The sequence below is a fragment of the Dama dama genome, chromosome 33 (genome assembly GCF_033118175.1).
Source record: "Dama dama isolate Ldn47 chromosome 33, ASM3311817v1, whole genome shotgun sequence".
In the NCBI taxonomy this organism is placed as follows: Eukaryota; Metazoa; Chordata; class Mammalia; order Artiodactyla; family Cervidae; genus Dama; species Dama dama.
Window position 1 is genome coordinate 37,497,194 of NC_083713.1, and position 25,429 is coordinate 37,522,622.

The 25,429-nt window shown below is 41.5% G+C and overlaps 2 protein-coding genes across 5 annotated transcripts in view; both read right to left on the minus strand.

Annotated features, from left to right (window-relative positions):
• Nucleotides 1–747: 747 nt before the first annotated feature.
• TBR1 (T-box brain transcription factor 1) lies at nt 748–8,332 on the minus strand. Its single transcript, XM_061135757.1, has 6 exons — nt 7,641–8,332; nt 6,871–7,025; nt 6,385–6,506; nt 5,645–5,803; nt 4,652–4,713; nt 748–1,606 (listed from the first exon to the last, which is right to left on the minus strand). The coding sequence occupies exons 1-6, from the start codon at nt 8,330–8,332 to the stop codon at nt 748–750; spliced, it is 2,049 nt and encodes a 682-aa protein (XP_060991740.1).
• A 4,835-nt stretch (nt 8,333–13,167) lies between these two features.
• The window catches only part of PSMD14 (proteasome 26S subunit, non-ATPase 14), a 99,686-nt gene continuing 87,424 nt past the window's right edge, over nt 13,168–25,429 (minus strand). For all 4 annotated transcript variants that reach the window (XM_061135313.1, XM_061135312.1, XM_061135310.1 and 1 more), the window contains 2 exons: nt 16,029–16,091; nt 13,168–13,583 (listed from right to left, as the gene is read on the minus strand). In XM_061135313.1, coding sequence (XP_060991296.1) covers nt 13,485–13,583; nt 16,029–16,091 — 162 coding nt within the window. In that variant the 3' untranslated portion in view covers nt 13,168–13,484. The remainder of the gene's footprint in view (nt 13,584–16,028; nt 16,092–25,429) is intronic.

The window sequence follows — 25,429 nt, forward strand, 5'->3', positions numbered from 1 at the left end:
GTCTTTCGAGTTTCCAGAGCCTCTTAGAATACTGTTAATAATCTCACAAGAAAACATTTTTCAGGGGCGGGGGGAGTTGGAGAAAAAGGAAAAGAAATGAATGAGAAAGTTTAAGCGTGAACTGGTTTTGTGCCTTGACAATGTGAATAAAAACTAGCCATTCGTTACAATAAATTAACACTATATACAGTCATTTCACAGGCTTTGTTCCACTAGAATTATTAACATCCCTACCATCCATCCATCCATCCACTCGGGGATAAGAAAGGACGCGCTGGGAGGGTCCAGGTTCTACAGTCAACATCCTACGGTTAATGGGGAGGCCGAGACTTGGCGGGTCGGAATCGTTGCTGCCTGACAGGACTGCCCAGGTCTCCTAAAGGTGAAGAGTTTCAGGAGGAGAAAGACAAGGAGAGGGTGAGAAAAAGACGAGGGGAGGGGAAACGTCAGGATAACTTCACAGAAGGAGAGTTAAGTAGGCAAACCGAAAAGGTTTACAGCCAAGTTGAAGGTCGGTGCGCTAACTGCAGAAACTGCTGTGCAAAAAAAGAAGAAGAAGAAGAAGAAGAAGGTTAAAATCACACTCAGGAGACCTGTACTAATGCGCTGCAGACGGCGTTCAAGGGTCAAATAAACTGAGGGAGTGCGCGAGGTGGGGCGTGAGCAGGAGGCGCAGGGGGAGAAGCGCGAGGGGCCGGCTGGGGCCGGGCCGCGGCGGGGCGCGGGGCCGGGGCGGGCAGGGCCGGCCTAGCTGTGTGAGTAGAAGCCATAGTAGCCGCCTATGTCCTTGGCGCAGTTCTTCTCGCAGTCCCGCTGGGCCAGCACCTCGCTCTTGAGCGGGGACGAGCTCTCGGACACCGGCGTGTCGGCGGGCGAGATCCGCCTCCGTTTGGCCTGCTCGTAAATCCCCGAGTCGCTCGAGTCGATGGACTTGATAGAGGAGGGCGTCTCGATCCAGCTGGAGTCGGACAGGTCCTTGGGCTTGGCGTCCTCGGCGGCGCCCGGCGGCAGCGGCGAACGCTCGGCGGCCAGGCCCTCGGCCTCCTCGCCCAGGTAGGGGTTGGCGCCGGCCATGCGCGCGGCGGCCGCGGCGCTGTTGGGCCAGCAGGGCAGCACCGAGCCCGACTTGGCGCCGCAGTACTGCGGTGGGCTGCGCGCGCCCCAGCCCGACGGGTCGGCGTAGTAGCCGAGCGGGCGGCCCGTGCAGCCAGCCGCCTGCAGCGGCAGCGCCTTCACGCCCGCCGCCGCGTACGAGAGCAGCGTGGCCGCGTTGCCCGCGAAGTCCGTGGCCGTGTCGTAGGCCGAGGCGGCGAAGTCCAGCCGGTTGTTGGCCGGAGTCACAAACCAGCGCTGCGGCGACGGCGCGCCCGGGTCCTCGGCCTGCTGCGGCGACAGCAGCCCGTTGGTGTGCGGCACGCTGCGGTCCGTGCCCGGCCCGGGGCCGGCGCCCGCGCCCGGGTGGAAACGGGCCTTGGCGTAGTTGCTCACGAACTGGTCCTGCAGGAAAGAGCCGGCCATGGCGTAGCGGGCCCCGGGCACGATCTGCGAGCGCGGGGAGTCGTTGGGCGAGGGGGTCAGGCGGTCCATGTCGCAGCCGGTGTAGATCCTGCGAGGGAGGGAGAGAGAGAGAACCGAAGGGTGGCGCAAGGTCCTTTCGGGGGCGCTAAAGAGAAGACCACCCCTGGTCGCCCACCCCCACACTCTCCACGTGTAACCTGCCGTCCAGGATAAAGACAGACAAAAGGTCACAGACTTGCATCCTCTCCAAAATAAACCGTGAAATTATAAAGGAACCGATTTGTCCATTCAGGGACCTAAAGCTGATACAGATGAAGAGGAAGGCTTCCCTCCTCTCTTGCGCTCTCTCCCCAAGTGCACAGAGGGCCGAGAGAAGGGCACGGGCAGGGGATGCTCACCCACTTCTCCAATATATGTGCACAGATTGAGACAGATCTGCCCAGGGGCTCAGGTGGCATTTGCCCAGTGGGCCTTTCTTCTGCGGTGAGAGTTTCTGAGTGAAATTTCTAAACCGGTTACCCACTCCACCCTTTTAAGACCACTTTCTGCCATCTGACACACACGCGGGGTCCCCCCTGGTACTGAGCATCAGATTGGCCTTGGACAGTCTTCTGAGATCCGAGGGTGATTGCTGGAAGCCTCCATGGTACTTACTGTCTATTGTTTTCCCCTGTGTGTTCCTTTAACCATCCCCCCCCAACCATACAAACTAGAATTACTACGTGGAAATAAAGTCATCAATCAATAAAATTATTTTACAAAGGAAAATTATTCTTTGAGCTTCTCTCCCCAGCTTTTGATTTGTTACTGGTTTAAAAAAGGGAAAAAATGTGGGCAAACTCTTAAAAGTACAATTATCAACCTCCGCCAAGAATCTCCCACTGGTAACAGCTCATCCTTATACAACTTGACTATGTTCCAGGCACCCTTGTCTAGGGCTGTACAGATCATTATTTAACCATCACAGTTTTCCAAGTTAGGTACCATTATTATCCTACCTTACAGATGAAGACTGAGTCAAAGGAAAGTTAAATAACTTGCCCAACCACAGGCAGTGATTGTGTTTCTGGGAATTACCTTAGATAAGATAATCAAAGGTTCACTCTAGGCCCCACAGGGGCCTGTAAGATCCCATTAGAATTGAGAAGGAACCAGAGACGGGATCAAGATTGGTAGACGTTATTTTCTCATACACATCACACACATGCCTCCCTTTTTTAGCTCACACATAAATGTTTTAATCTTTAAGCAACAGACTGTTTTGAAAGAGAGCCTCAGTCTTGTAAGACCTCAATACTTTGGGGAGGAGATTCCCTAGTGAGTGGCCAAGCAAACACCCTGGTCCCCCTGAACTCTTTTCCCTGTTTCTCCAAAAGTGAGCCAGGCCCAAATAACCAACGTAAGGTGGAAAGAGAGACAGTATCAAAAACCATTCTACTCTAAGCCATAAATCTCTAAGATAGCCATTTGTATAGCTAAAGAAGCTTTTTATGATAAATATATAGTGATTCAAGAATCAAACGGAAGTGGCTTTTCCAACAGAAGTCAACCAGAAGAGGGACAGATGAGGGTTATGCTGTGGCTGCTCGGATACAGTTTGCTGACTGAACAAAATTTCCCTCTTGAAACTTAATTCAAGTCTCAAATAAGAACAAGTAGAGGGAGGCAGGAAGGGAACATAACCAGCAAGGTGCAAATATCTTCTCTGTTTACCACCACAATATTTTTAAAAGGAATAGAAAAAAAAAAACAATCTGCAAAAGATACAGTTTATATGCCCATCCAGGTCCCAACCCACTTGGGATTACCGAATTGATTTGTGCAAAATAAAATGCTTTGGAACAGATGTTCACAGCAGAATTAAAAGCTCAAAATCTACAAGACCCCCCCTAGTACAGAGACCAGTATCTCTGGTCTCCTGGGCCACACGCTTTCCACCGTGCTGAGCCCACCTTTTTAGATTGTGAAGAAGGACTAGAGTAGCCAAGTTTTTCTTTTTTTCTTTTTTTTCCTGGAGAATCATACTGATGAGGCTTGCTTCCTTTGGATCACTTTTGAGGGATACACTTGACAGTTACAGTCTATAATTGTTGATGATTCTCTTCAATTTGTTACAAAAAATATCAGGAGGGAACTTTGGTATCTACCTGGAGAGAGCCACTTGTCTCCTCCACAAATTTAATCTATTCCTAATCAAAGATAGCTTCAACTCTGTAGTTCTAGCCCCAGCACGTAATGCAAGCCATGAAATTAAAATTAATGTATCCTTTCCTTCTATGGTCAGAGAAAAGTGAAGGGATCCCCACAGTCCAGAGTTAGATCTTGCCATATAACTCTCTGTGAACTCCTCAGCACTGTACCTGGGCTCTGAGCAAGAGAATGCCAGAACAAGCCCAGGAAGGGTTCAGTTTACACCTACTGTGGCCCCCAGAGGACAGCATTTTGATAGACAAGAAATGGAAATAGGTAAGGGAGGCCTGGAGAAAAGGAAATCAGCACATTTAATTAAAACACACCCAGATACAAATGATAAAAGAGGAAATATTTTTCTTTCAAAGCACAAATAATACACTGCAACAGCACCTGGGTCCTTCCCAAAGCCTGAAATGACTGCACCATCAGCTGTGCTCGTGAACTTGCCTGTAGTGGGTGCACATTTTTATTCAGTCCATGGTAAACTTGCACAGGAAAAGCTATTACACAAAACTTGGAAATGGGTAAATAAAAGTCACATATGCCAAGGAGACTGTAACAACTGCCAGAGCCACATGCACTTTCAGGCAGAATCGGGCGGTTTCAGACACAGACAATCTGAGCTGAGCATCTGCAGCAACACACACAACTCCCGCACGCGGGAACCAGGGCAGCTTCCCCAGCCAGCCAGCCCTAGGTTCCCCGCCAACAACTTTGTAATTCATATGAAAGCTAAAAATAGGTGGAGGAAACCTTTGACCCAAAACACAGAAGTACCAAGCCAGGTCACCAGAGAGAAGAGGAGCCGTCAAAAAAGAAAGGGAAAACCCCGAAAACAACTGTCTTCACACTTTCTAGCTTCCAAAAGCCTTGTACAAAACAATCCACCTTTGACCCAGAGCCCAATTCCACAAATTTGAGAAGGTGCAAAACTACTTACGTATCATAATTATCCCGAAATCCTTTAGCAAAGGGGTTGTGATCTATTTTCAGTTGTGTAATCTGGAAAAAAGAAAAAAAGATTAATATAACTTTACTTTTTATACAGCAGATTGGGTGTTTAAGAATATGTCATCTGCCACTTTTTACAGGGGCTAAAGGCCTACAATTTCATTAAACAGCAAGGTTTCCCTAACTGAAAATTTTGAGGGCATGGGTGAAAAGAGGAAAAAAGTATGATGAAAGTTATGTTTAAATTAATGGTGACTAAAACTAAAGTATAGCTTTCCATTAGCTCTCGTGTGTCCTAAACTGGTTCAAAATGCTCATTTTTAAAAATGCTTGTTATGTAAATGCACTTACTCAGGCAAAAATTTTTAAGGGGCACTTGAATTCATTCCTAAAAAATGTCACCTATCTTAAATGCTTCATCATATTTTTAAGTTAGTCGCTCCTGATACACAACTTGAAGAACCCACAAGTTGCATCTTGAAATCAGTTTTGATTGCAAATAAATGCATATCTTTCATTTATGATATTTTCCTGTTTTAAAAGAAACGCTATCACTTCTAGTAGTCAAATCAACAATAGTAAAATAAGTTTTTGCAAACTTGCAAATGAGTGCTAGGAAGCTCACTCCATAGTCCCCAGTAATTTGATTTATGTTAGTTTTTAAATCATGAATATGCGTTTCTTTCGATCACCCAGAAACTGATGTTTGAAAACTAAATCAAAATTCCCAGAGGCTCTAGAAATCCTGGTCACCTTGAAGGTGGCCCGGGTGACCCGCGTCGGAGACGAATAGGAAGCGTTTTCCCACCGGTTAGGTATAAACGGAAGGTGCCCAGCAGGCCCCTGACCCTACTCCTAAAAGGCATAGCAGAGCCAGCTGTGGCGGATGTTAGTGCCCGAGCCGGGGATGGCCTCCGCTACCGCCGCGGGCCGGGGGAAGCCTGCGCCGCCCGCCGCGCGCCCAGCCCCTAGGCCTCCTTACATCGGTGTTCTGGTAGGCAGTGACGGCGATGAACTGAGTCTCGGGAAAAGTGAACGTCTGCACGCGGCCGGGCTGGCTGGTGTCCTCCGTGCCGTCCTCGTTCACTTCCACTACATGCAGGCGGGGCTGGTACTTGTGCAAGGACTGCAAAACCACCATCTGTCCGGCGGAAAGAAAGGGAAGCGCCCGGCGGCACGTTAACGCGGTCTGCCTGCAAGGGGCTGTGAGCCGCGGGCCGTGTGGAATCTGCGAGGAGCCCGCCGCCCCGGGAAACTGATCGCGGGCCTCGCCCGGCTGGTGACTGGCTGGCCGAAGCAGACCGGCCCTCGTTCCACCGGAGCACGCAACGGCCGAGCACCAGAGGAAAACCGAACCCGACCGCCCAGCCCTCAGGGCCCTTCTCCCAGTTCTCCTTTAAGGAGCAACAAAGATTTTCACAACCTGCAGATCCTGCGCACTCCCTTCTCAAATCAACCAAATATTTGTACTTGTGAAGGTTGGGAACTCAGGAATTGGGCCAGAGAGGGGGGGCGAGGGGGACAAGAACAACTTTGTAGATTGTTTAATATAATTTGGGAGAACGGAAATAGAATTTTTAAAAAGTCTCCTTAATGAAGCAAAGAAACGTGTCGTTCCTCATGTTAATTTAAAGTGATGAATTGGATCTTAGGCAGGAACGAGTGTGTATAAGTGAGTGTGCGTGAGAGAGAGAGAGAGAAGTGAGCGCTTGAGCCACTGACCTGCCCATTGTTGTTTGACGCTCCTTTGTTGTTTGTAAGTTTTAATTTTCCAAAAGAGATTTCTTGACGCATCCAGTGAGCCCCCGTGTTGGGGGAATCCGGATGCATATAGACCCGATTTCCTAGAGAAAGAGACAAGTTGTTTACATGTGCCCGGGGCACTGCCCAGTCCCAACTCCTCACCACGCAGGACACACACACACACACACACACACACAGACACACACCCCTTATTCCACTGTAAGGCCCATTAGCTGGGGCTTTTTTAAGGCCGCGCTTTCTTCCTATTAACTGGGAATGATTAAAATAGCTTTTGCATAATCCTCCCCCTTCTCGTCGCTCAGTCTCTCCCCCATCCTCCTAGGTTCCTTTTAGAAGTCATTGGCCGATCGTTTTAAAAGTCGCTCGAGCCAGTCCACAAAGGCTTTAATTAATCATTCTCACCTAAATAAGTGTCAGGAAGACGTGTTAATTGGAAGGACTTGCCTTGCACATTGGTGTCCGCTTTGCCGCAAGGAACCCATTTGCCTCCTTGAAACCTCCAGTGATTGGGATCCGCCAAAATCACATCCACAAAAATATTGTAATGAGCCGTGGGATCGAGACCAGAAATGTTAAAACTTAAAAAAGGAAACATGCGCCTATTTAAATTAGGGAGGGGGGAGACAACAAGGGGGGAAAAAAAAACATAAATGTTAAAGATTAAATGCAAGAAGCGCGGCGCCAGATAGCAAAGCAAAACTTATTCTCTGAGCATCGATGAGCGAACGTTTGCTGGATTGGAAAAAGGGTGGTGGGGGAGAAAAAGAAGAGGGACTGAAGTCTGGGAGATCGGCGAATGAACTGGAATGGGGAGTCGGCAGGTATCACTGCCCAGGTGGAAAGCGAGGTTGGCGACCCGAATCTCCACCTGTCGGTGTATCGGGCATTGATGCGTCCCTCCCATCTCCCGGCCACAGGCCAGGGCTCTCCCCCTCTCTCTCTCTCCTTTCTCCGGCCACTGACTGGCTCTCCGACCACCTTTCTAGAGCGGGGAAACCCACCCCACCCCACCCCCCGCCCCGCTCCCCGACATCACCGCGGTGGTTATACCTTCCACTTTCCGTTTTTTCCAACACCAGCCAACTCTAGGACGCGCCAGAGCGCCTTCCACTCCGCTCCCGACCCCAAATCGTCGCTGCCGCGGCGGTCACAGCGCGGGTACACATGCCCCCCGGCCGCGCCTGGAGCAGCGGCAGCCAAGAATGTAGCATTACCTTCCCTGTTTGGTGATGATCATCTCCGTTTGGTGCCGGTGAAATTTCAGCCAAAGGGGCCTGTTGCAGAGGTACACCTGCGCCTTGCCGGGCACCAGCCCGGGCTGTGCGGAGGAGAACTGGTAGAACGGGGCTCCCTGGTAGGAGTGGCCGTACTGCTGCGGGTAGGGGTAGCCGGCGGTGGGGTAGCCCTGCGGTGAGGAGTTGGACAGGAGGCTGTTGTAGGCTCCGTTGGTGATGACCGGGTGGTGGGCCATGTAGCGGCTGGGGCTGCCGATGGAGAAGGCGGGGTGAGCCGGTCCGTGCTGGCCGGGGTACGGGAACATGGCACTGGGAGCAGTGGTCGCGGACTGTGGCTGGCTGGACTGAGACAGGAGGTAGCGATCCGCAGCAGAGCCATCGAAACTGTGACGAAGCTCAGAGACCCCGTCCAAGACAGGAGAGAGTTTACTTCTCTGGACGTCCCCTGGTGAGTCCTTGGAGTCAGGAAAATTGTCTGTATCTGACTGATTCGTCATCCCCCTGGTAATTTTTTTCAAAGGTGAACTTCTCTCCAGGTTGTCAGCGGTCGAGATAATGGGATGATCGTGCAAGACAAGCTCAGATCCGCCTGAATGTGGGTAGCTGCTGCTCACATTGAGAAATTTCTTGGAGAGCATGATAGAAGGAGAAAGGCAGTGCTCCAGCTGCATATCTCTAGAACCTGAACACGCGCCCTCCCGTCCCTGGTTTTTAAAGTCCTATTTATCATAAACTAGAAATCCACAGACCCCCTCACTAGACAGAAAGCACTTCAACCAGCAAATGCTTCTCAAAGGTTTGATTTACTTTTTTTTTTTTTCCCTGGGAGAAGAGATTGGCCAATTGACACTATGCAGCAATCAGAAAAGGCTCACTTTTGATCTTGCTGCTTGTGCAGCCGATGAAACGGCTCCTGCCATTGGTTAACTGCTGACAGTAATTTAATTAGATAGACATTAATTAGGATAATCACCTGGCTCCTGGTCGCAGCGATCATGGCAAATTGAAGGGGATGATTTTATTGTTGGTTTAAGGGGGGTGGGGAATGTGTGTTGGTTTTACGTGAGCACTGTTGTGTCACCTTTAAGCTTTGTGACCACTGCTTTAGGAAGATTCAAAGATGTGCAATTTACTAAACATTTCCTACCTACCCCCTCCCCCTCCTTTGGAGCTGAGGGGCGGAGGAGGGAATTCGACGATGCTAGGAGACTTTTCGGATCTGAATGAGCCAAATATTCAGTTGAATGTAACGATTTCAAGTGCAAAGTATACAAAGCGCGAGCCGGTGGCCTCTTCTCGCCCTGTAAAAGTTCCAGAGTCTGTCTTTTCCAGTTAATACAGAAGCACAAGACACCTGAGCTAGTCCTTTGTGATCAGGTCCTGCGTGTCCTCAACGAACACCCCCACCAACGCACACCCTTTTAACTCCATACAGAAATAAATAAATCACTGCTACTGAGCGCCACAGCCATGAAAGTGAGCGGCAAGGGGGAGTCTTGGGGGAGAAAAGCAAGCAATTCAGCCACCCCATCCACCCACCACGGGAAGATTCAGTTTCTTGGTTGAGCACAGAAACAGTGACAATCAATGATCTCCTTTTTAAGTTTTGAAATAATCATAAGCTGTCGGGTTGAAGTGCCTTAATGTATTTGCAGTGATGTTTACGAGGTCTTTCCTAAATATTTAATCAGCGAGCTTGGTCGCAGATTATCTGAAGAGCATCTAACTGGGGGCAGGCGCCATGCATCCCTCACGTCCCACTGCACTTCCTTCTCTCCGAGGTACGGCCTTGGCGACAGGTTCAAAAGCCTCGCCAGGAAAAGAGAGGGCCGAGTCCTCGCGCAAATGGGTTCGCTAGAAGCGCTGATCTGGGAAGACAGAGTGGAAGCGGTGTCAACGCAGTGATCTTTATGGAAGACGCGCGCGCGCGCGCGCGTGTGTGTGTGTGTGTGTGTAATGTTTATATAATCTGGAGGGGAGAAAAAGAATCCATGCCAATAATTTTAAAATGAGAAAGAATTTAAAGAGGGATAGAGAAAAGAACCAGTTTAAAAGGATGCTGGCACAAATAGATGGCACGAGGCAAGCAACCCCGAGGTGTAAGAAGAGAGCTCCTGATACTGGCTCCACAGAGCAACTCAGTCTCCACCCGAAACGGAGCGCCAAGAGCAGCAGAGGGTTCACCGCCCAAAGCTGCTTCGCGTGGCCGGCACCCGCCAACCTGCCCTCCTGTGGCTTTCCCGGGACGGCCGAGCCGCGCGGGAACCAGAAGGAGGAGCTCAGCGCCAGAGCTCGGCTCGGCCCCGCGAGCTGGCTGGCGGGCCGGCTCCACGCGGGGCACCGCGGGGGCCGGCGGCGGGAGAAGCCACCCCCGCGCTCGGCGCTCGGCCCTAGGCCAGCCGCCTTGCTCCGGCTCCATTGTCTAAGGTCTCTAAGCGCCCGAGAGTAGGTTCCCCAGCACTCTGGCGATCGCGAGGGGGACCCGCCCGGATACCCGGGGAGCGCGGCGGCTGGCGCGTACCCCAGGGGGACACACTCTTTCCGTGCCGGAGGCTCGGCCTGGGCGCCTCCGCCCGGTGGAGCTCGTGCCTTCCTCCCAGAGTGTATCTGCCTTCTCCTCGCCCCCGCCGCTCCCGGAGGGAAAGGGCACCCGGGACACTGGGTGGGTCCTGCGCTTGATAGCGAGGGGTTGCCAGACTCGACCTGTGCCTATGCGGGCGCATTTGGAGAGCGCCGCCTGGGTGGGCCCAGCGGTCAGCGTCCAGACCGGACTGCGCCCCCGTGGCGGTTCGGGCGCCTCGGCCGCAGTGGGCATCAGCTGCGGCCTCCACCACGGCGCCGCAAGCAAGGTCCGATGCGGGCGGCCCAGGGCTGGAAGGGTTGATGACCAGATGTCCCAGACTCAAGCCGAGATAGTTTTCTAGGAGAAAAATACAGCCAGACCCCATTTTCCTTTAAAATGCTTCATAAACAAGCAGGGGCTTAATTACTAAGGTGTTGGGAGGTGGGGGAAGGAACCGTGGCTATGACATTATTGATGCTTTTTTTTTTTTCCCTCTTACTTCTATCGCCATTTCTCCTGAGAGCCTTTTGCCCTGTTTTGCCTACTGTTGCTTTCTCCTTTCATTAACTTCTTTGTCCCCGAATGCCTTTCTTTCCACTGTTTCCAAGGTTGCCCACCTCTCACTCCCTCAGTGGGACAGAGCCTTAAGTGTGTAGCGAAAAAGGAGAGACTCTACCTGGGCTCTTTGTCAGGTTTTTTTTATTCCTAGTACCCTGAGTTGGCTTTTTTTAAAAATGAAGAATGCGAAAATGACATGTTAAAGTTCAGAAGAGGGAGAGTGCACCTTTCTCAGTTTTTAAGGCATTGGATTAGAAGATAAACAGGAACACTCACTCAGATAATCAGGACTGCATTCAGTGATTCCTCAATACAGGTTTATGCCTTTAATATGCATGATCAAGAAGGAAAACTAAGGTTTTTCTCAGGACCAGCACATCTGCTCTTGCCTCATACTTCTGTAGAGCTGGGCTTCTCGAACTTTAAAAGTTGCATACGACCCACACCAGGATTCTTGATTCTGATTCAGTAGGTCTGTATGTATGATGAGCTCCCAGAAGACCCAGGTGCTCCTGGTCCAAGCAGATCACACTGAATAGTCAGGCTGGAGTTTTTGATGCCCCCATACTAGTCTAAGAGGAAAGCAGGACATCTGAGGCAAGTTTTGGTTCTAGCGCAGCAAAATCCATAAATGTGCTCATATAAGCACACATGTACACACACACACCTGAAGTGGCTTATAGAACTTGTGGTTAAGTAAGTTGTTTCAATGCCTGCCTAGGCTATCAGGCTGCTGCTGCTAAAACAGATGTGCATTCCAAGACAAAGGTGTTCACAAAGCCTCTTTGGGCATCCTCCTTTTGATGGACTCCAAATCTATAAAAATTTAGGGTTTTTTCTAGAAGGGATTTTGGTAAGGTTTTGAAATTGGGACTGTCTCCAACATGAATCAAGTGGGAGAATATGGTATGTGACAGTGGGAAGTCCAGGAAGATGAAGTGACCAAGTAAGAACAAAAGGCAGGCCTTGTATAATAAGCCTTCTCAGTCATTTTATTCACTCAGGAGCTGTTTTTCAGGGGGGACTTAAGTGAAAGAGAAAGAAAAAAAAGTTTCCAATGGAATGTTGAGAACAGCCCCTCGATTACTGAGACCTTCTTCTGAGGGCATATTGTACCAAAAAAATCTTTACTAGCTTTCATGAACAGTATCTGTGAAAGAAGTCACAGAACCTTATTTATGTATGGGGAAAAATCATGTATGAAAAAAAAAAAAACCCAGCTTGCACACAAGTTTAAAGCAGGCAAAAGGAAAACTTCTACTAACTTCAACTCTTATATTTTAATTGTAAATGGTTAGCTGTTATAATCCCAACAATTAATACATATTACATGTCCTACATAAAATATACCATCACTGTCTTTAAAAGAAGAAACCACAGGACAATCAAGAAATGCTCAAAACACCTCATTCCACCAAAAATGAGACTGTGAAACATACTGGGAATTTAAGCCATTTCCACTTAAGTTTCTAGCAACTTTTCATTAGGCTACCAAGGAAAGCCTAGGATTATTCAAATGGGACAGTAATTTGGTTCATCATATTGTTCATACCACCTCCAGCAGAGGCTAAGTCTCAGTTCTAAATCCCCAAGTAAACTCCCCTTTAATGAAGCCTTAGAAACATTTTTAGCGTATTTTCACAAAGGGAGAGACAGAATTAAATGTTATTTGTCTCCATACTTTTTGCACATTTCTTGGAGCACCTGGTAAGGTAATGTCCCATGAATGAGTACTAATGAGAACAATTACTTATGTACATCAAGTCAGAAACAGGTTGAAATATCTCTGAAAACTGCCATTAGTCAAATTTTTGTCTTTATCAGGAAACTGGGTCCATCTCAGTTAATTTGAGATGAGAGAGAACAATGACAAACGTATTGCTTATGTACTCAAGATATTAAATTCACATTATGGCTTCATTTTTCATTTTGCTTTGAAGACATTACACACCTTCTACAGCTGTCTCAGCTAAAGTCTAGCGAAGTATGCAGCAGGCAACTAACTCCCAGACAATCTCAACAATGTTGGTGGAATGTACCCTTTAAAAAGAAAATCACAGAAGTCTAAATTTAAATTGCCTCCCTTTTCTTCTTATATTACTTATCTGAAATACTGGAAGTATAATGTGTTAACAAGATATTGCGTATACAATATTAACTTGTGACAAATACTTTTAATATGTCAACATTTTTCTGGGTTACTCACTTATGAGGTAGCCACTCATTAATGGCAGTCATTTTACCTTTGTGAAGTTTTGTTATCATACTGATATTTTGTGTTATCTTAAATTGCAAAGGGAAACGTATCTTTGTGTGAGATATCTAGAGCACTGTCAAATGTTATTCTGTCAATTCCACCCAGTGCCAAAAAGACCTCAGGAGACATAGATTGTAAATGTATTTTATTTTGTAAGCAACAATCAAAATATATTTGTGTTACTGATTTCTTCAAATATTAAATGGGATCTTAACAAAATTTGTCCACTTTGATGTATTCTTATACAACTTTGGAATCTGCAAAGACCCTGACTAAAGAAACAGAAGTAATTGCACAATGGAGACTGAAGGTGTTACAGTGCTGCAAATGATGCCAGATGTCTTACTTTTAACCAAATACACCTTCAGAGGTCCCTTGATTTTCAGCATTAGGAACAACAGAGGACTATACACTGAAAGTATCACTAAAAGCTTTTTCCATTACTTTATTTAAATACAACAGTATCCAACATAGCTGCTAAACACTGGACAATATTTGAAGTCATAAGTACATCCACATGTTCCTCCAAATGACGTTTGGGGTCCTAGAAGAAAAAAAGAAGAAGGAAAGGAAAAAAAAAAAATAAGAACCATATTACTGGTAGATGAATTGCTTAGATTTTTTTTCAGTAGCTGATGAAATCGGTAAAGAAAGCCAAACTTAAATGTATATATATATATATATTTAAAAATTTTCTTTTCCTAATATGCTATTACATTTTCAGGATTACTAAATCTGTTAAAATGTTAAGGAGCTGATAAAATAAATGAAAGGCTGATTTACACAATGTTATGATTGCAGCAGAAATTATAAAGAGTCACAAGGAATTCTATACAGTTTTAAATCATCTGATAAAAAATATTAAGAGTATTTTATATGTATGTATAAGCTTGATTATAGGTGTGTATTTTCTGCCATTCACATATATTCAATGTCTGAGAGGGTACTTTGCTCAAAGCAGACACATACCAATAGGTAAGAGTTCAATGTGAATCTCATCACTTCCTCTATAATTTTAATTTAATTTCTATATGACTTTAATATTTCACAAATAGTACTTTAAATCAGAAATACTCTTGGATCAAAAGTCACTATTAGTAACTTAAAAATTTAAATACAATTTGGATCAATTCTAAAATGTTAAGAATATTTCATGTAGCTATTTTGAAAAAATGTATCACAGAAAAGAATATAGGTACAATCCGTTAACGTAAACCTGATCAAATCTGTATTTGAAATATGAGTTAAAAATAAGGCTTAAGGTTGCACTGTAATAAAGGAAGTTAAATTAAAATGCTTAATATACATTTATGTTTAAGGCAGACCTGATTGAAATATTTCAGCTAAAAACTTGAAAGCTTTGAAATAAAGAGTATACATTGTACAAAATAAAAAATTCTCAATTAAAGCATTATTTTCTTATATGCATTGCTAAAATACCAAGAATCCTAACTTTAAAAAAATGTTCACCACTGAAATTACTTCTTGGCTGTTGCTTTCTGAACTACAATTTCAATACGTTGATTTCTTTAAAACACCCAGAGGCACACCACGCTACAGATAATTTCAAATAAGTAGACCATAATATTAAATTTTCTATAGTTAAAAAAAAACAAGCCTTAGGGCATTTTAGGTGAATGAGTCCAACACTGGCGAGAGAAAAAGACACTGGTCTGATTCCATTATAGCCAGTTTTGCCTTTGCCACGCACTAGGCCAAACTAGTGAAGTATGATATTTTAAAAAATGATTGTGATGATTATTAAACTTTGCAATTATATATATTTTCAGTTTCATTTTTGATTTACTCCTTTTATTTGCTGCTAACTGTTAAACTGAATCTACATCAAGAAACTATAGCATCAGAGTCATTTATTCAAGAAATAGTTACTGAATGCTAGGTTCCAAGGTGGTGATCTAATATTCCTATTAAAATAAAATATGTAGTGGGAAAAGACAACAAGGGTGACTGTATCACACAGGATGAAAGAATAAGATGAATTATATCTCATTTTGGTTTTGGAGGGTTTCTACTGTTATTTAAACCATGATATTCAGAATGCAGTGGGATTTGACTTCGTCAATTATGATATTTGAGTTAGAACCTTTGCCCCTACTGCTCTATTGGAGTAACTGGTTTTGCGGCAAATTGGTAACACACTTCCCGCAGTTATCTACATTACTTCTTGTGGCAGCTGGGTGATTCTTAGAGATTTCCCATCCAAGAATGGTCCTGGCCCAAACCTACATAGCTTGTGAGATGTGATGGGATCAGAGCATATGGTAGGATGGCTGAAAGCAAAGACAGCTTAGTGTCTTGCATCTGAAATATCAAGATTCTGCCAACATCAGCAATATGATAACCATGTTCCATGAAATGAAAAAATGTAATCAACATTCTTTAAAAAACAGTCTAATTAATCTGTAGATTCTTTTAATTGGTTGGTGTGTTCCCCCCAAACCTTCAGAAAAATAGGAACTAAAATATATATTTCATCTTGGTAAAGTGAAAGAGCAAATACTTGAAACCCTTTCTCTTCACTCAGTAAAATCCAACAGGGCTTTAAGCTTTCTCAAGAATATTACCTATAAATTGAAGTCTACATATTGACAAATTATACATCATTTAAAAAACTGTTATGTATGAAATAAACCCACCATTCTATTATCTTCAAGGATAATATTATTTTAGATAAAAACAATACTTGGAAAATTAACTCAGGATGCAAGTTTCCTAATTTATTTCTACTATTTTCACTAAAGATAATCTCTCATAGGTATATATTTGTGATTTACTTCTCTATAGATGGCAAAAAGACTCTGACATCAAATAATTCAGTGACCTTTAAAATTAGCATCACATTTACATGACAGAAGAAAAATGTAGAGTGAAAACAGGGGAGAAAAAAAATCATACAGGCTCCAAAATAGTTTTAACTCTCAAGAACATGTTATTCTGTGACTACATGACCTATTACAGTACACCTTACCTGCTTGCCAACATTCTTTATTGCCAGCTGTTCAGGGGTCATCTTATCTTCTTCTTCTACAGCCTGTGAAGGAAACACAAAGGACAGAGTTTCAGATTCTAAATGTGCTTTTCCCACTGCAAAATAATCAAAGATGATGATGATCATTAATTTTCATTCAAGACTATTTTATTCAAGCAATTTATTGGGCAAAAAAGCAGTTCTGCTAATCCTTCAGGGTAATAAAAACTATCACCACCATCATTTTGAAAACAGACTTGAGAAATTTGTCCAAAAAAACCCCCCAAAAACTGAAAATATCAAATTGGATCACCAAATGGAAGTGTTAACCATTTGAAAACTGTTATGGAATTATATGATGGATGGCTAAACGGGAGGAAGGAAGAACCTAAGGCAGCTGCTTGTGGCACTGGGGTACTAACTAGTTTGTCTTCTTTTCCTACTTTCTCTATGTTTCTCCCACAATTTCCTATTATTTTTGTCTCTTTTTTCTTGTTGGCCAAACCCACGCATACCCAGTATCTATTAGGAGGCTTTCCAGGTGGCACTAGTGGTAAAGAACCTGTCTACCAATGCAGGAGACATAAGACACACAAGTTCAATCCCTGGGTTGGAAAGATCCCCTGGAGGAGGGCATGGCAGCCCACTCCAGTATTCTTGCCTGGAGAATTCCATGGACAGAGGGCAGACTACAGCCCATGGGGTCACAAAGAGTCAGACAGGACTGAGCGACTACGCACAGCACAGCAAAACACTTAGGATCAAAGGACCTGCTGCTGACTTTTGATCCACACCTAACAGATCATATAGTATCTTCCCTTAATATTTTCACATATTTAAATCTCTAAAAGTAAAATATGTACTCAGAAAAAATTCTCATTTCTCCATATGATTTTTCATAATCATGAAGAAATAGAGTAATCTGAGGTGTTCAACACCAAAAAATTACTTGAATTAAATGCCAAATCAAGGAAAAATTAAATCAATCAAACCATATAAACAAATCACTTTCTACTATTTTCATAGTCAGCTACAAACTTTTATGTGTATGATCATAAATTCTCTAGAATAATTTTGAAATAATTACAGCATTTATATTAGCTACCTCTCTTGCCCTCTACCCTAATAATGGCACCACCACATAAACTACTGAGAATTCTAAGTTTAAGGAACCTCCTTCTTAACAGTTTTGAGTATGCCACTGCCTGATACTAGGACTCTGCATCAGGTGAACTCCTAGTCTCTGATTTATTCATAGCATTTTAATAAATGGAAAATGAAGAAAATTTAAGTATCATCAATCTTAAGAAATAATACCACAGCACTTAATATGGTTACAAAGCGGGGGGGGTGGGCAGTGAGAAGGTAGGGGTAGAAAGCAGGAAACCAAAATCCCAGTGAGGGTTAGATTTGGATACTCTAAACTTAATAATCTCACAGCTGCCAAATTTCTTCATGTGTGAACAATGAACATGTAGGAACTGCAATCATCAGACATTTCCCATAAACTGGGAAGTTTGGCTGCATTTCACACCTTCTTAATAGTTTTGTAAACAGAGAACTTGAAAATGAGCAAAGATGGCAAGTATCTAATTTTATAAATGGACAAACTATCTGGAGAATTTTCCCCAGTAGAACCAGCCTAAAGAGAAAAGATGGTGAATAAGTACTGTATCTATCTACTGATTATTACAGGATCCTTATTTACAACACATCACTAGGAAATGTATTTATGACTCATAAGATTGAAAGAAGAGAAAATAAGTTAATAACACTCCAAATCCAGAATTCCCTAGACAGAGAATATGTTCATTTTCAGAGTCAGATGTCACTCATTATTCTCAGCTAGCTAAAAAAAGGATCTCCAAAACTGTGTCTCCCATTATCTTAGTGTTTTACATACATGCAAACACTGGCAACACATAAAAAGTTTGTCTTTCTAAATTACCTTTACAAATCATGACACTGTATCTTACCAATCTGAAAACATTAGATGAATGGAACAATTCACATAAGTTTGTACTCTATATCCATTCAGTGTTAGTTGTTCCATGCTCATGCCAACAATAGTACTTTACAGTATTGGAAGGAGGTAAGGGTTTTGGAATTTGGCTCAAAATACCAATCCATGTACAAAACAGCTATTATGCAGTATTCTGGAGTGTTGCAAATATCAAAGATGGCAGACATGCAAAGATGAAAGTAAAAAACCACTTAAAGCATTGATCTTATTTGAAAGGTTAAACAGAATATAAAAATAAAAAGAATATAAAAAAGCTCTCAGTTTTTAAAATCTTTTATATCATTTAACCACTTTACCAATTAGTTTTTCCATTTCCAATAATTAAAAGAGAGAGTTCACAAACTCTTTGAGAAGTGCAGATGGTAAAAAGTACTCCCAGCCATAGATGCCATCTGGAAAATGAGGAGCAGCTGTAGATTTAGGCATATATGAAGGTTGCAAACCCCCATGACAAAAGAGTAAGCACATCTCTTACATTCTGAGATAGATCAGATCATCACAACAAACCCCTAAATATTTTCTCCATCTACCTTTATCACTTTACCATTCTGGGCAAGACCAGTTCGTCTTCATTCTGGCTAGTCACCAGGAAAAAATAAGAAATGGTACCAGCAGAAACAAATGAAATTCAGGCACAGGCAATGTCCTCACTAGGGGAACTTCTGTGTTTATGGCAACTTCTGTGATTTGGCATCAAATTTTGCTTTTGCATTCGTGCTCTTCGGTTTACTCAACCAACAAAAAAGCACTGAAAATGTTTGTGGCTATTCACACTTGAAACGTTTTTAACAGTTTATCAACAAAGACCCCCAGATGGCTATCCCATCATGCACGGTCTGCACAGTTCTAAGAAATTCCTGGAATTTGGTCTGTAATGTTATCACAATCCCCTCAGATGTACCCCTATCTTAAAGAGGCTTTTACCAAACCCATTAATCTCACTGTCTTTTTTCTGGTAATGGTCAAATTTCTCAAATGGAAAACCTCTGTTTTAAATTTGACCATTTTAATTTTCCCTTTGACAAACATGGATTGGATCCTGGGCACTTCATTAATATGATTTTAAGGATCTCTCCACCTTGTAAATTCCAATAGATTCCATTTACCTGGACTTTCTGAAGACCTTTTCTAATACACCCTCTTCTTTTTTAATTCTTTAACCTCTGCTTTTATGACATATGTCTCTTATTTCACTTTATTTTTGTTCAGTCACTAAGTCGTGTCTGATTCTTTGCGACCCCATGGACTGGAGCATGCCAGGCTTCCTTGCTTTCACTTTCTCCCAGAGTTTGCTCAAACTTGTGTCCATTATGTTGGTGATACCAACCAATCATTCCACCCAAGCCCATTTCTGGGCTTCTTTTTTTCCCTTTGACATGTTTGCTGTATTCACTCTATAACATGCCATGCTCACATTTAAGCACATGCTTTATAAAAAATCACGTGTATGGTATATTATTTCATCATTAAACAATCTCTGCATAACTGCCAGTGAACATAACATTGTACTTTTTTCTTGATTTTTATACAGTCAATGAATTGACTATTTAACTGAATTAACTATTTAACTATTATGGGTTATGAGGATTGAGAGTAAGTTTAAAGAAATGGCTTTTAGAAAACATACTTGGGAAAGCAAAATTAACAAACATGAAACAATTAGAAAACTCTCTGAGAAAGTATTACAGATGCGAATATGGAAAACAAAAAAGTGGGTTTCCTACAGTCACTAGTAATTAAACGTTAACATATACATAGTAATTTACAAAATCCTTAAAACAGTCCAGTGAAATAATCAATCTACATTTTACATAAAGAAATTAGGCACTATCTCCTTCCTATAAGTTAATTACATCAATATTTATACTATAAATTTTCTTTCTAACTCTTTTGAAAATGCTTTCATGCATGTCCTCAAAAGTAGAATTTTCAATATTTTATAATTAGTAAATAACTATTAAGTACTCACTACAAGTAAGACAGTTCTTCAAGAAGGTCACATTTGAGATTTACTCTACCTGCCTATAAATCACAAATTATAATACAGCATGAAATAAACAAAAAAGGAGTATACTCAGTGAATGATGGGGACACACAGTCAATAATAAGCCACAATAAAACTGTGACTTAAATATAGTCCTATCTATCTCCAAAGACCTCAAAGCAACATTCATGGCAATTTGGGAAATAATTAGTTTTTAATGACACAGTCTGAATAAAGCAAACCCATGATTTGTTAAATGATCCCGAACAGTGTAAATTCTTTCTAAAAATACTAGAAGGAATCCAACTTTAAAGTGTAATTATGTAAAACATATAAAATAAAGAGCACATGTGTGTGCCCATGCAAGTGTTGTTTACATAATAGAAACTGTAGTTGAGCTTGTAGAAAAAAATTCCTATGGCAGACTCTACTACTAGTTACATACCCAATATATGTCTTTTCCTTCTTTTGTAATATAGCCTTGATTTTATTAAACGCAGCTATGTTCCCAGGTAAAAGACTGTATTGTAGAGCCTTTCTCAAAGCAAAGTATGTCCACTTGACTAAGTTCTGCCAATGAGATATAATCAGAAGTGCTGTGTGGGACTTATAGAAGAAAAGGATCCTGAAAAGGAACTGATTTATCTGAGAAATATCCTTTTTGCCCCTGCATTTCTTCCTGTTGCTTGAAACTCAGATGGGATGGCTAAAGCTTTAGCAACCCAGGAATCATGACGAAATACAAAGGACAAAAGCCAATACAGGGAAAGTGGAGCAAAAGATGGAGATATCTGGGTTTGCAGTAATTTCAAAGTTTCACATGGCCTTGAACTGCAAGAGATATACACTCCTATCTTGTTTAAGCCATTGTTACTTCAAGCTAACACAATCTTAGTAATAAATAAAACATACTTGGTGCAAAAACTGAAAAAAATCCAGGATTTACATTAAGTATAAAATTCCCCTACCGTCCACCTTAGAGGTAACACTGTTAACAGTATAATACACTGAGATATATGAGAGATAGGGAGGTATCACTGAAAAATGGAGGGAAGGTAACATAGCACGAACTTTTAATATTGTTACACAATTTCGTTTTATATACAAAAGAGCAAGTTTTAAATATTTCTTTAAGTTAGTACTTATAAATTTCATTCTTCATAATAAATCCTTAAAAGAGAACATGTTGGCTTAAAGAGCTACATGCACTTAAAAGTGAAAGATAAAATGGGAGATGGCCTTCAAAAATGCTATATATCACTTTATTTTCCCACTAGTGGCACATTCTCCCAAACCACTTTTTTCTATTTGAAAAGAAAAAAGAAACTACTTATACTATTAACTTTTTCTCTGAATACTTTATAATAAAGTTGAACTTTTTTTCATGTTTATATGCCACTTGTCTTCAGTGAGTTTGCCAGTTTTGTTGTCAATTTATTATTGCTTTTTAAAATTATTTTGTAGGATTTATGTGTCTATTATGTACTCTTTGGATACTAGCCTTTTCTGTGTTATAGGTATAAATACTTTCTGCTGGTCAGACTCATAACAAGCATTCAATAAATGTCATTTTTATTGGAGACAAACTTTATTGTTATCAAAATTTTAAAAGCTCACTGACATTTTTACTAACACTGAAGTAACCTTTGGGAAGCTTGACCACATCTTTACAAATATTGAGTCTTCCCTTACAGAAACAAGGGAATTTATTCACAAATTTTTTTTTTACTGTATTTCAAAAAAGTCATATATATTTATACGTTTACATTTTTATGGTAGTTATTCCTAAGTATTTTGTAATTTTGGATGCTACCGTGAATTGATTTGCCTTTTATAACTCGTTTCACCATATGCAACTGCATGGTTACTGTAACCTATATAATTCTCAATCATAATAGTTCTAATAGCATTCTAGCTTAGTTTCATATATTTCTATGTTTAATTGCAAACATATCTTATCATACTTAAATAATGATAATCTGGCCTGATTTCCTAATATTTATATATTATTTTGTTTTTCTTATCTTATTGCACTAGCACAAAACAAGACTTTCTTATTTAATACAGCTACTTTAGTAAACCAATGTTATCATATAATTACTTATTTTATGTTACATAAAAGTTGCATCCAAACTTTCTTTCCGGTTACTAAGCAGTAAGTTTTTCTACCCAAAATGTAAACTATCAAATCTCTGAATTTATAGGGCCACATGTTTGAAAACAAAGTAAATTTTTATGTTTTTATGCTATTCTTAAAAATGCCTTCTACAATTCCTTTTTTCACTGGCATACTTATTTACAAATATCTAATCAAATATTATCAGTTTTAAAATACTGATGCATCTTGGCATGAATAAACTAGTAGATTTGGAATGAAAGAGTTGTGGGTGTTGAAGTTCAGTAATTACAGAGAAATCAACGATTAACAGTCAAGCAGACTCTCAGCGTGGACTTCAGACCTGAAATCAAAAACTTGATACAAAAGAATTTAATTATTTTCTAACCTTCTTTCACTTTCAGAGCTAACTGGCACCTAACTGTAATTACCTTAGTTTAAAACGCCAACCAATTAAAAAGAATACTATGAGGAACTAGTTGTATGGGCCTTTCTTTTTATATTTTAAGTGTTACTAAAAACTCCACCACATTCTCTTTCAATCACAGAGGGAATTACAGCCCCAAATTTGGACTCCTTCATATCACAGCTTACACATTGTTTTCATTTTATAACCAAACCTTACAAGTTTTTGAGTACTACAGAGATTTTTTAAAACTGTAAAATAGGAAAAACTTCTGTGGATGGGCAGCAGTAACCATAAATAGGTTATTTCCTGGCAGTGATACCAATAAGAATTTACTTAAACTTGTAATGTTACAGAGAAATGAAAACCATTCCTACAGTCTGCTGAATAATAACTTAAGTCTTAACTTTTTAATGTACAAAAGTTAACTGTTTTAAATACAATAATTTCTTCTCTTTAATCTCTACAACATATACTAGAAACATTATATATATATTTCCCTATAATCTAGAACCAATGGAGATTTCTAGCTGGAACACTACATATAAATCAGGGCAATGTTCTTCAAAGCCAACCCTAATTCTGCTGGATTTTAGCTTGTATGGGCTCATCAACATTTTTTCCAAAGCTCTCCATTCTCTCAAAAGACTGGTTGTTAACTCTCGGGAAATCTTACACACTATCTCTTGGCTAATATTTTGTAAGATGTCTTTAAATTAAAAAGAAAAAAATTAAATTTTTTTTTTTTGCTGTGACAACTAATACCAATTTTAACTGTGACAACTAATATCAATTTTACCTGTCTCCAAAAGCTCTAGCCCTTGCTGTCAATTTTTAGTCCCACTTAGTGAATTGTTTATTTAAATTCTATTTTTCTTTTTTGCCACACTGTGGCTTGTGGGATCTTAGTTCCCTGACCAAGGATTAAACCTGTACCCTCAGCAGTTAAAGTGTAGAATCCTAACTAATGGACTGCCAGGGAATTCCTTACTTGTTTAATCTCTTCATATCCTTTCTCAGTCTTTCAGTGCATGCATATGTGTTAAGTCGCTTCAGTGGTGTCTGACTCTGTGCAACCCTATGAATGATAGCCCACCAGGTTCCTCTGTCCATGAGTTTCACCAGGCAAGAATACTGGAGTAGGTTGCCATGCTCTCCTCCAGGGGATCCTCCTGACCCAGGGATCAAACCCGCATCTCCTGCACTGCAGGTGGATTCTTTACCAGGGAAGCCCCTCAATCTTTCTACTTCTACTTAAATTGGAAATGTTAACAGTATTAACATACTTCAAGTTACCTAGGCAGGAGAACTTTAATTAATCTTTTATTCCTTCTTCTTTCACTTTATCTACCCAACTGGCACATTTTCTTTTACTAATCTGTTGATACCTCTGTTCCTACTACCACTGCTATAATCCACACAGACACTTACTACGTTTGTTTGGGTAACAGGAAGTTCCTCCTAAGAAGAATCTCCATTTCAAATCTCCTCTTACAATACTTTCTTCTATACTCTTGTTAAATTATGTTTCTAAAGTCAGGTTCTCGGTATATCATGCCCCTAATCAAAAAATAAACTATCCTGATTTTCCAGACTGTTATTTGACTTCAGTAATTAAAAAATCTCTATTAGCCCACTATTTAGCCTTTCATGTACACGCTTCTGATGTACTCTACCCAAACACAGTTTCCTAAAGATGCCCTTGCCTATTTTGTCTCCGAGTCTTTGCTCATGATATGTAGCTGGCTTGGGGTAACATTTCTTTGTATATACAAATCTTACTCATGCTTTAAGGCCTAGTTCAAATGTTATTATTCTCTAAAAAAAGCATCCTGGGTCTCTCCCAGCTGAAAACAAAAAGCTTTGAACTACAGGACTTCACCTGGAATTCTCTATGGCAGTGTTCTCTAAGTTCTAACTTGAATGGGTATACAAATTTCTTGGAAATCTTGTTAAAATGTAGATTCTGATTTAGTAGGTCAAAGAGCCTGCACTGATTACAAGTGAAACTGATGCAGCTGGTCTGTGGACAATTGGAATACTAAGGTGTTATCAAACACACCAGTTATGGTCTAGTACTCTGGTACTGAACTTTTCTTACTGCTCTTATTTTCCTAAAGATGAAGGAAGAATCCCTGTTTTCACTGAAAATTGCACAGAAGATATTTGATAGATATTTGTAACCATAACACTGTACATACAGTGTGTATATATGTTTTACATATCGCAGGTTTTTGATCCTTTAATAGATCACAAGCTATATGTCCATGTACATAATATGTATATATATATAACTGAAACAGAATGAAATCAAGTCAAATGAGAAAGAAAACAGAATGTATCACTTGTAAAAGGGTAAATATTGTTTCACAGAACTTCTGTTGTAATCCCTGGAGAAGGCAAAGGCTACCCACTCCAGTATTCTGGCCTGGAAAATTCCATGAACTATATAGTCCCATTGGCTTGCAAAGAGTTGGACACAACTGAGTGACTTTCACTTCACTTATATACACATACATACAAATACATTCCATGTATTGGGTCGAAATGTAAAATCTATTCTTTATATGGATTTTGGTCAAAAAAGTAGAAAAACATACGTTATGAGTTGAATCATGTCCGCCCTAAAAGGATACACTGAAATCATAACCTTGGTTATAGTTTAGAATTATGCTGCCACAAGCCAAAGAATACCTGGGGACCAACAGAAGTGGAAAAAGAAACAGAAGGATCCTTCCCTGCTAGAGGCTACACAGGGAGCAAGGCCCTGCCAATACCTTGATTGTGGACCTCTAGCTTCAAATTGTGAAGAACAGAAATTTGTGAATAAAATGTTATCACGACCACGTATATCTGTGTGTGTGCATGTGCT